Source organism: Heliconius melpomene, chromosome 12 (genome assembly GCF_056956725.1).
Source record: "Heliconius melpomene rosina isolate 202511_hmr_F chromosome 12, ASM5695672v1, whole genome shotgun sequence".
NCBI classification, from domain to species: Eukaryota; Metazoa; Arthropoda; class Insecta; order Lepidoptera; family Nymphalidae; genus Heliconius; species Heliconius melpomene.
Window position 1 is genome coordinate 16298669 of NC_140400.1, and position 12962 is coordinate 16311630.

At 34.1% G+C, this 12962-nt stretch overlaps 1 protein-coding gene across 9 annotated transcripts in view; it reads left to right on the top strand.

Annotated features, from left to right (window-relative positions):
* The window catches only part of br (broad-complex core protein), a 102990-nt gene extending 90275 nt beyond the window's left edge, over window positions 1–12715 (top strand). For 4 of the 9 annotated variants that reach the window (XM_085194030.1, XM_085194031.1, XM_085194029.1 and 1 more), the window contains one exon: window positions 6160–12715. In XM_085194030.1, coding sequence (XP_085050156.1) covers window positions 6160–6506 — 347 coding nt within the window. In that variant the 3' untranslated portion in view covers window positions 6507–12715. Of the gene's footprint in view, window positions 1–156; window positions 4949–5362; window positions 6129–6159 lie in introns of those variants that run through there. The other 5 variants (XR_014878531.1, XR_014878532.1, XM_085194036.1 and 2 more) reach the window with 5 other exon arrangements.
* The last annotated feature ends 247 nt before the right edge of the window (window positions 12716–12962 follow it).

Below are 12962 nucleotides of genomic sequence, written 5' to 3' on the forward strand. Positions count from 1 at the left end.
AAAAATATACTAATACCGCTTGGCATAATCGACGCGTCGGATGGCTATCATCAATAAAGGGGGGTGGCGGTGCTTGAGTAAAGAGGCTACGATAGTGAGTGCATTAAAAGTGCGTTCGGAAGCTTCGATGGGGCTAAATGCTTGTGTTGTGACCAGGTGGCGCCCGCACCCCCCAGGAAGAGTACCGATGCGAGCCCTGTAACAAGAGTTTGTCTTCCCTGACCCGGCTCAAACGACATATTCAAAACGTTCACATGCGACCCTCCAGGGAGCCCGTTTGTAACATTTGTCGGCGGGTTTACTCCAGCCTGAATAGTCTCAGAAACCACAAGTCGATCTACCACCGCAAGCAGCAACCGCCCTCTGGCCAGGGCCCCTTCTACCCTGTCAATTGACGCCCCCGCGATTTGCCATACACGTTGCCATTCGAGGAAACCAAGCTGCCATCCCGACCACCTACATAGCCATAGTCTTGCCCCTAGACTTTTGTTAAGTTTAATAAAAAAATGTAACGCGATATGTTCCTAACATTTGTACATAGCATAGTTTTACGTGTACCTTGCATGCGCATCGCCAGATTATATTATGTATCTATTGTTACTAAAACGCTTTCGTGTAAGCGTCCGCCGTCGTGCGACGGTGCGTTTACACATGGAACCAATTGGAACATCTGATCGGTACACATAACAACCAACTTTAAAGCGCATTAGTCGATTACGTGTTGAATTGCCTCTACACAGGTTCGAAATTTGCCACAAGTGGCACACTGTGCCAATTGGTTCCAAACTTGGGACCCGTCGAGACGGTCGCTGTGGTGTTGGTATGTAGGGTTGTTTAGACCCGAGACTAATGCGCTAATGTTGGTCGTTATGTGTGGCGCAGTGGGGCCGCTGGGGACGGGTCACCGTTGCGAGGTGTGCGGCAAGCTGCTGTCGACGAGGCTCACGCTCAAGCGTCACACTGAGCAGCAGCACCTGCAGCCGCTCCATTCGGCCCGGTGCACCCTCTGCCACAAGGTGTTCCGCACCCTGAACTCCCTCAACAACCACAAGAGCATCTACCACCGCCGCCAGCGCGCGACCCAGCAGCAACCGCAGAACCTCTCTGCGGAGGCGAAACTGCCGCCCGCCCAACCTAACATCGACTTCTACAAGTTCAAAGATCAGTTTAACGTCTAAGTTAATTCATTTTTTTATATTTCAGAAGCTCAGTACCGCCTTTAGTTGTCCCTTTGACAATTATCTAGAGATCTTTTTTATTTTTTTAACTTTAACATTTCTCTAATTTACTTAGAATACCAATTGGCGTTACTTCTAGCCGTTCACCTAAAGCGGGTACTGGGTACTTAATTTTCTATATAGTAGATGATTTTATATTTTTTATCCCGCGTGGAGATTATTGACGTGTTAATGTCGATTTATTTTATTTACATTACTCTTTTAAATGTTTATCTCGGGACTTGTAGACGCGATCCGGTCGTCTGGCACTGACTCATTTTAATAAATTTTATGGAAATTAACATTCCAATCTAAACAAGGGAGGGCGATATTTGGTCAAAGTTAAAGTTTTAATAAACGCCCGCTAAGTGCAATACTGCGGTAAGAGGATTCCTGAATTTTACACTATGTTAAATGTGTGACAATAAGGCGAAAGAGTAAATTTTAATATTTTGAGAAAAGAGAAAAATCTTGGTGCTGTAAATTTATATATTAGGCTTAAATTTATAAAAAAGGAACAGTGTTCGTTGTAAGTAACAAAAGAGGCATATTGTTTTCAACGTTGTGTTCATTTTTCGGCGTTTTGCAATTATTCGTTTTTTTTTATAATTTATTCTGTACTTTTTACCTTCATGATCTCACACTTAGATATTTATACGAGATTACTAAAAAATCTATTTTAAAAATAAATAAAATTATATACACAAATATATAATTGGCTAATGAGGCTTTTTCAAATTTATTATTTTATTTAGGTGTTTTAGTTCATTGACTGTAAGACTGAAACAGAACACATAGCACCATAGAACCGAGAAATTACTTTAAACAGCCACGCAGCACTGTCACTACATAACAGTACTAATTACAATACCAAACAAGTAATAGACAAAGTCACGGGGGCAGCTAGGCTAAGAGAACTGATCTACGTCTTAATTTTTTTTTAATTTTAACAGTTACAACAATGCAAGGTGAGTCCATTTAAAATATATTTCACACCTTATTATTATTGAGAGCAAATTTTTTTTTTAAATCGGCCATCAGAGAATGTTAGTCACTCCTTCCTAGCCGTCCCGGTGACCCCAGGATTAATTGTAACATACCATATAAACAAAACCAGGATATTGAAATAGATAATGACATCACAACCAACTTCATATCACTATTAAAGTCGACTATTTTTACTTTATTTTACTGTTATTCTATCTTATCTAGTCGACTATTTGTTTCGTTTGTTCTTTATTTTTTTCTTTTCTGAGTTATTTCCAAGTTATGCTTTGTAAAATGCACTAGCATTTTAAGCAAGTGAATCGCAAGGTGCCATTTAAGCGAATCATTATGGCTATAATATATATTTTTTTAGTTTAGTCAGATTTTAAGTTACTTTTTTCCAACTTAAGTTTATCACTAACTTGTGTTCGTTATTTGTTATCGTCGAATTATTCGTTTACGTTTTCGACATACTGTAAACATTTTTAAACTTATTATTATTATACGATTTAGCTATTCCTTTTTTTGTGTAAAATAAACAACACATTTATTAATAAAAAATAAAAATACTTAATAGGTAATAACTAAATCTTAATAATTCTCAGTGTTAAATGTTCCTAAATTTCAACAGTGTGAATTTTTTAAATAATACAATTTTCTGCTTGCCATACATACATACATACATAGATGTAAACGAATATTTTTGTTTAGGCCAAAATTTTAGACGTTTTTCATTGCTGTCTAGATTCAGAACAGCTTACTTTGGGTCGTGTAATTCCTAACTTATCATATCAATGTATGTTATTCAATCGTATACGTAGATCCGTTAAGATGGCTCCTGATTTAAATAGTTCATAGTGCTCGCTTGTTTAAACATATTGTAGAGAATAAATGTACTAGATTTTTAAAACCCTAATTGTCTGAATCTAGACTTACAGGCTATTTTTCATTTTAATATAATTAATTATCTATCTAGTTAAATAAACATCACTATTTTTGGGCGAGTCACTTCGCCAAATCAATGTTATATTTCTTTTTTTATAGCAATAAGAGATATTATCTAAGTGTAAATGTAAACACATAATTTATTGTAACAATATACACTAAGTAATATTATTAGTGCCTGCTTTACATTTTTTTGGACAAAAGACATATTTTGAGTATAACTTCTAAAAAAGATTAGGAGTAGTGTTCGGAACACTCGTTGCCTATGAGGTATCGCTACTTTAACGTATGAGGCTTCCTAAAGTAAATTTTAATAATATACGTTAAGATTATGTTGTTATCATTAAATGCATAAACGCTTAGCCATTAAATTTGTTTAGTTATTTGATAAGCTTTATTACGATACTTTTAAACAATTGGAAGACTAGAGACTTGGTGCTAAATTGGAACGATGTTCGTTAGTGAAATTAGGAAAAATGGGATTATCCAAAAAGGATCTAAATTGTTTTCGCAACATTCCGTGCACAATGAGAGGGAAAAAAATGTTAAGTTTTATTTGCAAAAACAAACTATTGCAAGATTTTTGAACGTAAGACGTAGATTTGTTGTTTTTTGTGTAGTAATTTAGTGATAGTTTTTATTGTTAATTTGGGTTTGGGAACTAAGTTAGTTGACTATTTAGACATTAAGGTTTATCTGAATTCGTAGCGGTAATAGCATCTACATGTTTAATTTACAATTACAGGGATGTGCTGCTAAGTGTGGCAGTCAGTAATACTTTGGCTATCGATGTAACAGTCGAAAGATCTTGTGAATTTTATTTAGAAAAAAAAATTATTCAAAAAAGTTATGCCAAAATTAATAAGCGCTATAGACTGATTAGACTAAGTACGCATTTTAATTGTACACTATTAGGCGTATTTTCTAGAATAAAATGTACAATTATTTACTAAATTGATAATTTTATAGAGAAAAAAGAAACTAAGTCAGAAGCGTGATTGTTTCGGTTCGGTGTTATTTAAAATTTATTTTTGGTGATTCGAGGATCTTTTTATTTATAATGTCTCGTAGCGGCTAAGTTTTATTTCTGGGGATCTCAAGAGATCTATGGGTATGTTTTGAGGGCGATACTACACCGTGTTCTAAGGAGCAGAACACATCCCTGTCGAAACTACATTAGTTAGGATCTTAGCAAGTTTAAGACTGTTTCTGTGACCTGTTTATGTTTTTATCTTTCTACGTGTTAAGGTAATTATTTTTTTTCTCTACCCGCACGTGCAGGCGTGATCACCTTATACGATGTGTTCTTATACTTCTTGTTGGCATTTTTTACTTATTTTATAAGGAAACAAAATTAATTTATTGGTTGTTGTATTGAAAATTTTATTATTATTTTTTTTTCTTCTTAAATTATTATACTGTCCTTGGATCTTAGTATTTTGTTGATAATTGGCATCTGTGTATGTAATGCAGCCCATTTTATTGTGGGAATAATGGTGCCAAAAAAAAATTAAGTTTGTCTTCCATTAAACGCTATTATTTAGACGAAGATTTGGCGAATGTATCTGGAACATTTCAAAACATCTATTTAATGGGCTGCACCAATCTAGAGTTATATTCTTAATTAAATATTCAATTAATTTTACATCACCTATAATATTTACAAATAGTTCTTTTCTTACTTTTAAACCTTGACGTAAACTACTCATAAAATGTAATTGTAATCGTTAAACCGAACTTCATAAATCCTAATATTGATGATAATGGCGTTTTTAATAAAAACAAATATACAAAAAAAACTGATGTTAGTTTTATTGAACACCTCGCTTAGATACATGCTTCAAAGTAGTATAAAAGCTGTAGTGCACTTGTTTTTTTGTTGAGCGCTTTTCACGCCCCGTTTTGCAAAGAAATATATTTTTCCCGCCATCTGCATGTGTTTGTTCTAACACTTCATTGGCCACTGTAGCTTCGCAATCATTTATATTTATTTCTTTTTTATTTTACTTTTATTTTACTTTTATTTTATTTTTATTTAATAATGATTTCAATCACTTTTTTCACTCCTTGTTTTTCCAATGTTTTATTTAGTTCACAAAACGAAAATATGATTACTTAGAAAAGAATAACAGCTAGGTTATAAAGGTGTTATTTTATTTTATCGGGTCCGGGGACCAACCCCATATTTGTTTTGTTTTTCGATTTGTTTTCAGGTAAAAAATTATTCACCTGCATGCAATGCACGAAAGTATTGTGCTCAAAGGCGTCTTTGAAGCGACATATCGCAGACAAACATGCAGAGAGACAAGAGGAGTACAGGTGCACTATCTGTGAAAGGGTGTACTGCTCGAGGAATTCCCTAATGACCCACATATACACCTACCACAAATCGAGGCCGGGGGAAACGGATCAAATCCGGTTTTTTTAGTGACTACTGGGACGGAGTTGGCGCGGCGTGCGGCAGCATTCATCTAGCAAAGAGAATCACCACGAGGCCAACCCCACGGCCGTACTTAACACCACTCACAAAGGTTAGATTCTGTTTATAGACAGCCACCTAGGGTTACTACTGACCGCTGATCCATTAACAGCATTCTCGATAGACGATCTAGGTTTAAGGGTCCCTTTTCTATTTCAGTTTTGTTACTTTATTTTAATTTCTTTTAAGTTTATTATTTTCCAATTTAAACCCCGAAAGACCCCATCCCAGCGGGTTACGCAGTTTTGACGTTGTTGTGTTGCTTGGAGCATGCTTCTATCATTTTTGTTATCACGTGTTTCTGTGTCATTGTGGTTGAAAGAATTTCCTTAAATTTTAAATAAACTCGTGATTATTGTGTAGTTAGTCAATGTGTACAGTGCATACTATTAGTATTATTATAAAAACCTCATACATGTAAACATACATAATATATAAACGCTATTAAACCTATTGAAAGCAAGATTGCCAACTAACACGAGGAGACATCCCAATAGTAACGAGAGTATAGTAATTGTTTTACATTTACAGCTGTTCCGCCCCTCCGTATGCCCCCGCCGACAGCTGGCGGTATCAACGAGCCACAAGAGTGTCCCTACTGCCGCAGGACATTCTCTTGTTACTACTCCCTGAAACGACATTTCCAAGATAAACACGAGCAATCTGACACGTTGTACGTGTGCGAGTTTTGCCACCGGAGGTACAGAACGAAGAACTCCTTGACAACCCACAAGAGTCTTCAGCATCGAGGATCGAGTGGAATGCTCAAGCGGCTGCTCAAGACGTCGGCACTGCACAGTGCTCTGGCGCCGTCGCCGCATCATCTCTTTGATCTGGGAGCTGATCACACGCCGCAACTTCCACCCGGCCTTCAATGACCTCAAACCATGGCTTGAACCAGGGTTGGCGTACCGCGCGTGCCCTAAATTCCGGGGTTGGTTTTTAAAAGTCCTCGAAAACAAACACTTGGAATATTTTTTTTATATACATACAAGGCACGCATGGTTCACCACCCCCGGCTGGACTCGAAATGTTTGTTTGAATTTTGATAAACGGAACTCGAACACGATAGTGATAGCGTACGTGTGCAATATACGGACTATGCCAAAATTGCAGGACTCTGCCGCATTTTTTAATGGTTAATTGTATTATAATGGTAGTAAAATATTGACGTTAGTTTTAAAAATGAACAGTATTGTCGTAGGAGTCATCTAGTGTTACGCTTCGGTCGGACTCCGCTCTGTGACAGAGGCGAAGGCGACATTTAGTAAATGGTCAAACGGTGTTCAAAATGACAATGTAATTCAGAGCAATACTAAAGTATTATTATATCTAGTACTGCCAAAATTATGCCAACTCTATTCTAAAGAGGATATTACATTTTTAAAATCACTTTTCGATAAATGTCTAGTGTCAAATTAGAATCGGTAACTGTACAAACGGAATCGTACAAATTTTAAACAGTAAATATTAAAATATTGAAAGAAAATATTTTTTAAAGAAACTTTTTTCGGAACGCCAAATCTAAATTTAAATACAGATTATTTAGGAGTTAATTACCAAAATTTTTAGATAAAAAAAATAAAGAAAAAAAAATGTTGATGTTTTAAAAAAATAAAAGACTACTTAGAATCTGATTTAAAAAGTACAAAGTGTTACGTCTACGAACAATATGTGTATTCTATGTGCGTTTTGGCTTCAATAAAGACGTTTTGATCAATGTATAAGTAGCCGTGCCTTCGTTCGTCTTGCGATTATTAAATGGTTTGAGATTTCCGAACTGACAAAGAATGAGTAAGAGTTGGCGAACGAGTTGACGGTGGGAGAAGTTGAGAAGTAAATGCTGGGGAGTTGCCCGTTGGCAAATCCTTGTTTACAGGGTTATATGACAAAAATAAGCGAAGAAAGCTAGCGAGCCAACTGTGTGGGTCTTCGAAAAGCTGTAGAATTGACGATCGTATACGTTCGTGGTTTCAAATCGCGAAACTGAAATAATATCGTTTTCTCTGTATAAATCACGTAGATATTAAGTATTCATTAACATAATTATATTTAATCTGTATCCATTTTCGGATTTCTCTCTATGAGTGTATAGTGGTTTCTTATTCAAATGTCGACCAACGTAGCGGACGTCTCGTTATTGAAAATTTATTAGATTATTATTATATTCTCAAAATTCTTTAAGTCTTAGGATTGACCATAAGATGGCTGCAGATGTAAAAATATATTATTATTTACTTGTATCGTAGGTAATCGCTTGGGTACCGCATTTGGCTAAATACATATCTTCTCAGGGTGTTATCGAATTCGTTTTTGATAATATAAATAAATCTGCATTTAAGCAACCCAACAAACATATCACACAAATATCTATAAATATGCAGGAATTAAACATTTCTACGCCGTGATATTTCACAAGCCAAAGAGATAAAATGGGGATTTTTGCCAATACGCATTTATTTTTGGGTAGAATAAAAACATTCTGAAAAATGATTTTAATATTGAACTGTGCCATATCTTATCGAAATTTATGAAAAATACAAATAATATAATTAGTTCCAATCATATCATATACCTAATTATAACTTCAATTTCAAGAACCATAGAGCCTGAAAGTTTAGCAACATTTAAGATTTATTTTGAATTGCATTTATTTTAAATGTTAGGGTAAATTTTTTAATTAGAATATATAATGTAAGTTTTTTTTCCTTTTTTCGGAATGTTACATATTCGTACTTTGTGATATGAGTTTTAATTGAATGTTATTTGGTATAATTCCAAATATATTTAAATAAGTTTTTATATTCAGCTTAAATTAATTTGTTAAACAAATTATTATTGATTTTTATCATGATTTTTCGGGTTTTTTATAAAAAGCGTGGTATTCCCCGGTAATAACGCGCGTACCTCCATGTTCGTAATACCTCACATATTTTGTTTTTTTTTATTATATATATTAATTTTTATTTGAATGTTAAACTGGCTGTCTTAGATTCCGAGAGCGTAATCGGTTCGGAAATATCGTCATAGTATCATCTTAGGGAGCTTAGAAGAAAAAGCAAGCGGGTAGTTTGAATTGTAAATATGTTATAAGTTAGACATAAATACATAATTGAAGGATCGCGGCATTCGGGAATAAAGCCTCGTGATATTATTAACTAAAATAGTGAATAGATAAAATCATTAACGGAAAGGATTTTTATATATATTCTACTAATGGATTTATTAATAGTGAAACTTAGGACTTAGTCTTTCTATAATGTTTTTTTAGTGTTGCGTTTGTTGTTTTCGCTGTGCAATCATTTCATTCGTTCGGCCGTTTGAAAGCTTGTTGTTGACTGCTTTGTTGAAAGAAAAAAAATTGGATTATTTTACCCACCAATTTTTCGTTCGTAAAATATAAAAATATTTCGTAATTCTAAATTTTTTGATCTCAGTAGACAGCTGCGAATTACATCAGATCGGAGACAGCCGTTGGTGATTGTTATTAGGCATAGGGCATTTGGTTAAGTTTGGATGTGTCGGCAAAACACTTTTAGCAATCGCAGCAAAAGATAAATTAAAACAAAAAAACAGCGAAACAAAAAGAATATTATTTTGCAATGTATACCAAAATACTGCATTTTTAAATAGTAAGATGATAAGTGAGATAAGTTCTTTTTTATAAACTATTTCATCATCTCGATTAATTACTACACTTTTTTCGTTTGGCTTAGTCAACATAGTTTATTTTAAGTTTACTAACAAATACGTTTAATCAACCGACTGTGTTACTAAAGTAGGTAATGCACAAAATAATCAACAACGGGATGCCTTCGTAACAGTACAACTTACAATAGCCTACACTAAGTAAAGTATAAGATGTTCAGACTGGCAATATGTAAGTAAGTGATAGCTACACGAGCGATTTATTTTATATTATTCGAATTTATTAAGCTATCAATATAAGACAAAGTTACTTACATGGTGCCATGTGGGAAATTCTATTTTTTTTTTTTGCTAAACCTGTCCATTTATACTGCCGATAGAGTAGACGAAGCGGCATAGAATAAAACACAGGGCAAATATTAACGGCATTTACAGACAAAAATTGGCACTGGAAATGCTAAATGTAAATATCGTAATTAAGATGACATTAACAATAAAATAGTTCACAAATCGGTTTCACAAAACAATCTTGCTTTTTAAATCTAAGTATTACCTCCAATAATGTTAAGTATTATCTTTGATAAATCTTTTAATTTTTAATCTTAATATAGTTAATTCTTTGTGTAAAACCACTTGGAGCTTCAATTGGTCCGCCTTTTAAACAAACTGTATTATGAGGTCTACCGAAAGGGTAACTAAATATCTCCTGACAAACAATTTACTTGATATACCTACTTAATAAATGTATACGCGTAGAATAAGTGGTGGCGGCGTCGGCCCAAGTAGTTTTACAACAAGGACATGGGTTACTTTGTTTATCCAGGACAAGTCAACAATCGTGATCATTTATATTTATAAATACAATAATTATAGATATTGTCAAACTATAGCACTTGTTACATAGTTATTTCCATACATACATTATTTTTGTTACCATATCCATATTTAAAATGCAATAGTTTATCGTTCGACGTTTCTATTCTGGGGGGAGTCCCGAAACAGAAACGTAGGACACCAGATCACAATAGATAATTATTTAAAATAATTTAAATTTGCTCGACCGGGGACGCAAAAGCCGTTTTTGAGAATAAATCGACTTCACCTAAAGCTAGCAGGATAAAATGGCACCGACTTATATCCCGATGTACTATCACTGCTATTTGTTTTCTTTCGACAATACTTTATATTCTAGTTATTTATATTTTTATACAGATTTTTCGAGAACAATCGCAGTGTGATGTTAGTCATGTCCCACGGGTTTGTTCGTTGTTATTATTTGACTCGGTGAATAAGTCGTTGGTGTTTCTGTCTGTGGTCGTGATGAAAATATATACATTTAGTCGTTATATTCTTAAGTCAATAGCTTTAATATATACAGTATCTTCCACTTAATATAATTATTATAAATACAGTTATAGCAATAGTTTCCAATCTGCCACAGTACCTCAGTAATTATACACATATTTATCAATAAGTGAAGAGATCAATTGCAGATTATCTTAAGATTTTTTAAAGTATCCAAGTATCAAAAGATTTTCGGTTCACAATAAAAATTGGCCGATCGTTCAATTTTTACAGTTCCACAATATAATATTATTTTCGTCGCAACCGCCTAACAAGTGTCTCTGACGTACCTATTCTTTATACTTTTGCAGTGTTCCTATATTTAGAGGTCCTAGAGGACTTTGCATAGAAGGATAAAGATTTATTACTGTTAAATAAGAGTTATAGACGAGTGCGGAACCAGAGAGCGCTGTTGATGATAAATAATCTGCTGATCCCTATCTACCTATAGTAACAATCATAGTTCCGTAAATCAAAGTGCACTTACGTCTTTTTATATAAAAATAAGAAGTATTATATTATTACTATGTAGTTCATTCGCCTCCCCTGTCGAGCAACGTCGTTGATAGCCCGTCTGCTGATATTAAAAGTATTTACAATATACCCCACTTATGTACGACATACAATATATTGATAGAACTAACTTTTTATCTACAAATGAGGATGCGCGAGAGTAATTTCGCTAAAAACTCGACTGGTGCGTGTTCTTTTCCCTTTTATGCCTATTAGGGGCGTTATTTATTGAGAAAAGTATTCACGCTCGATATATTTAAGATATTTTCTATCGCAAGTAGTGTGGTATGGTAGTATATGTATTGTTACGCGCGTCCCGGTCGACTTTTTAGCGGAATTGCCCCCGCGCTACTTGTTACGCTTGGGTGACACATTTTATACACAGAAATATTTTTTTAAGAAAATCAATTTATATGTCAATGTTAATTAAGTGGCAATTCTAATTTTAACTGCACTATATTTTTGCTGACACGTTTAGGTTTAGATTTTTCTTTTTTTTTTACGTAATTTAATATATGCACGATCTGCGTTTTTATTAGTAACAACGTTTTGTTTAAGGTTTCTCGTCTAAGTGATACGTACCCTCGATTCATTGTGGAGATATACACGTTTTATTAATTTATTTTTTATTTTTACTCAGAGCACGCGCGAGATAGCGCACCTATGTGGTAACATTTACGGCCGTTTTATATTATGCCTAAACTAATATTGTGTTACTATTGTAAAAGTTATAGTTTGCCATCGTTGATCAAAGAGGTGAAATATGTTTTTAAATACATTTAGTTAGTGACTTTTGTTATACTTTACATGTTCGGAAAGTTTCTGGAGCGGGATGTACAAAATTGTTTCATAGTATTGTGTAATGATCGATAAGGTACTAGATGTGGCTGACCGCCCTATAGTGAGTTAGGAAATCCTCTTGGAAAAATTGTTGTAAGTTGGAACATCCTCAGTCAAGACACTTAAAGTACTACTTGTTGTAGATTGTATGAAAGTCGACTATAATGAATTGAGATTATTTAATAGATAGTGAAGTCATAACAACTAATAACAAACAAATGATATTTAAAATTGTACTCACAGTTCAGTTAAGTTGTTAGTTTATAGCGTTTCGAGCGTTCCATTTGAGCACTAATCACTTGTATAACAGAGAGAATTTGATAACACGCGAAGAAATAAAAACTTTATTGAAAAATAAAGTTTTTTTGCGACATATTCTGCTAAGTTACAACTGTCACTCAAATTTGGCGCTGTTTATTGAAACAATTGATGTTCGTTCAGAAATTTTCATAAACAAATAAAAGTTTATTAATTTTATGACTTCAATATTTATTAAATGGAGGTGTCTTTACTTGTTTTGATGTTGTTGATATATGTGATTAAGGAATCAAGCGGGCTGCGCAGTAGGAACATATCAAAGTCGGATGAACTAGTACTCTAAGTATCTTTGAATCTGACAATCAGAATTAATTTTAATTGGGTTGTAATTGACGGTCCTTTGTTTTGATATATTATGCAAAATATGAACAGTTGGATGTAATGAAAATATAAAATTTAATAAACTCGCAGTGATTCCATTGATGATGTGTATTTTTATTTCGCGCCAAAATCCTTTATGTATGATTTAATGTAGTATGAAGATTTTTTTAATTTTAATGTGTCGCTTATTACATATGCTTACATTGATTGCCAAGATTGCAACTCGCAATCGTGGCGCAAGGGCACAAGGGTTGACGTGGACGCAGTGGTTGTGTGTTCGATCCTCACTTAAGGGAGTGAATTATTATTTGTTAATATTTTCATTTCTTCGCTCGTCTTTGAAAAGGCCA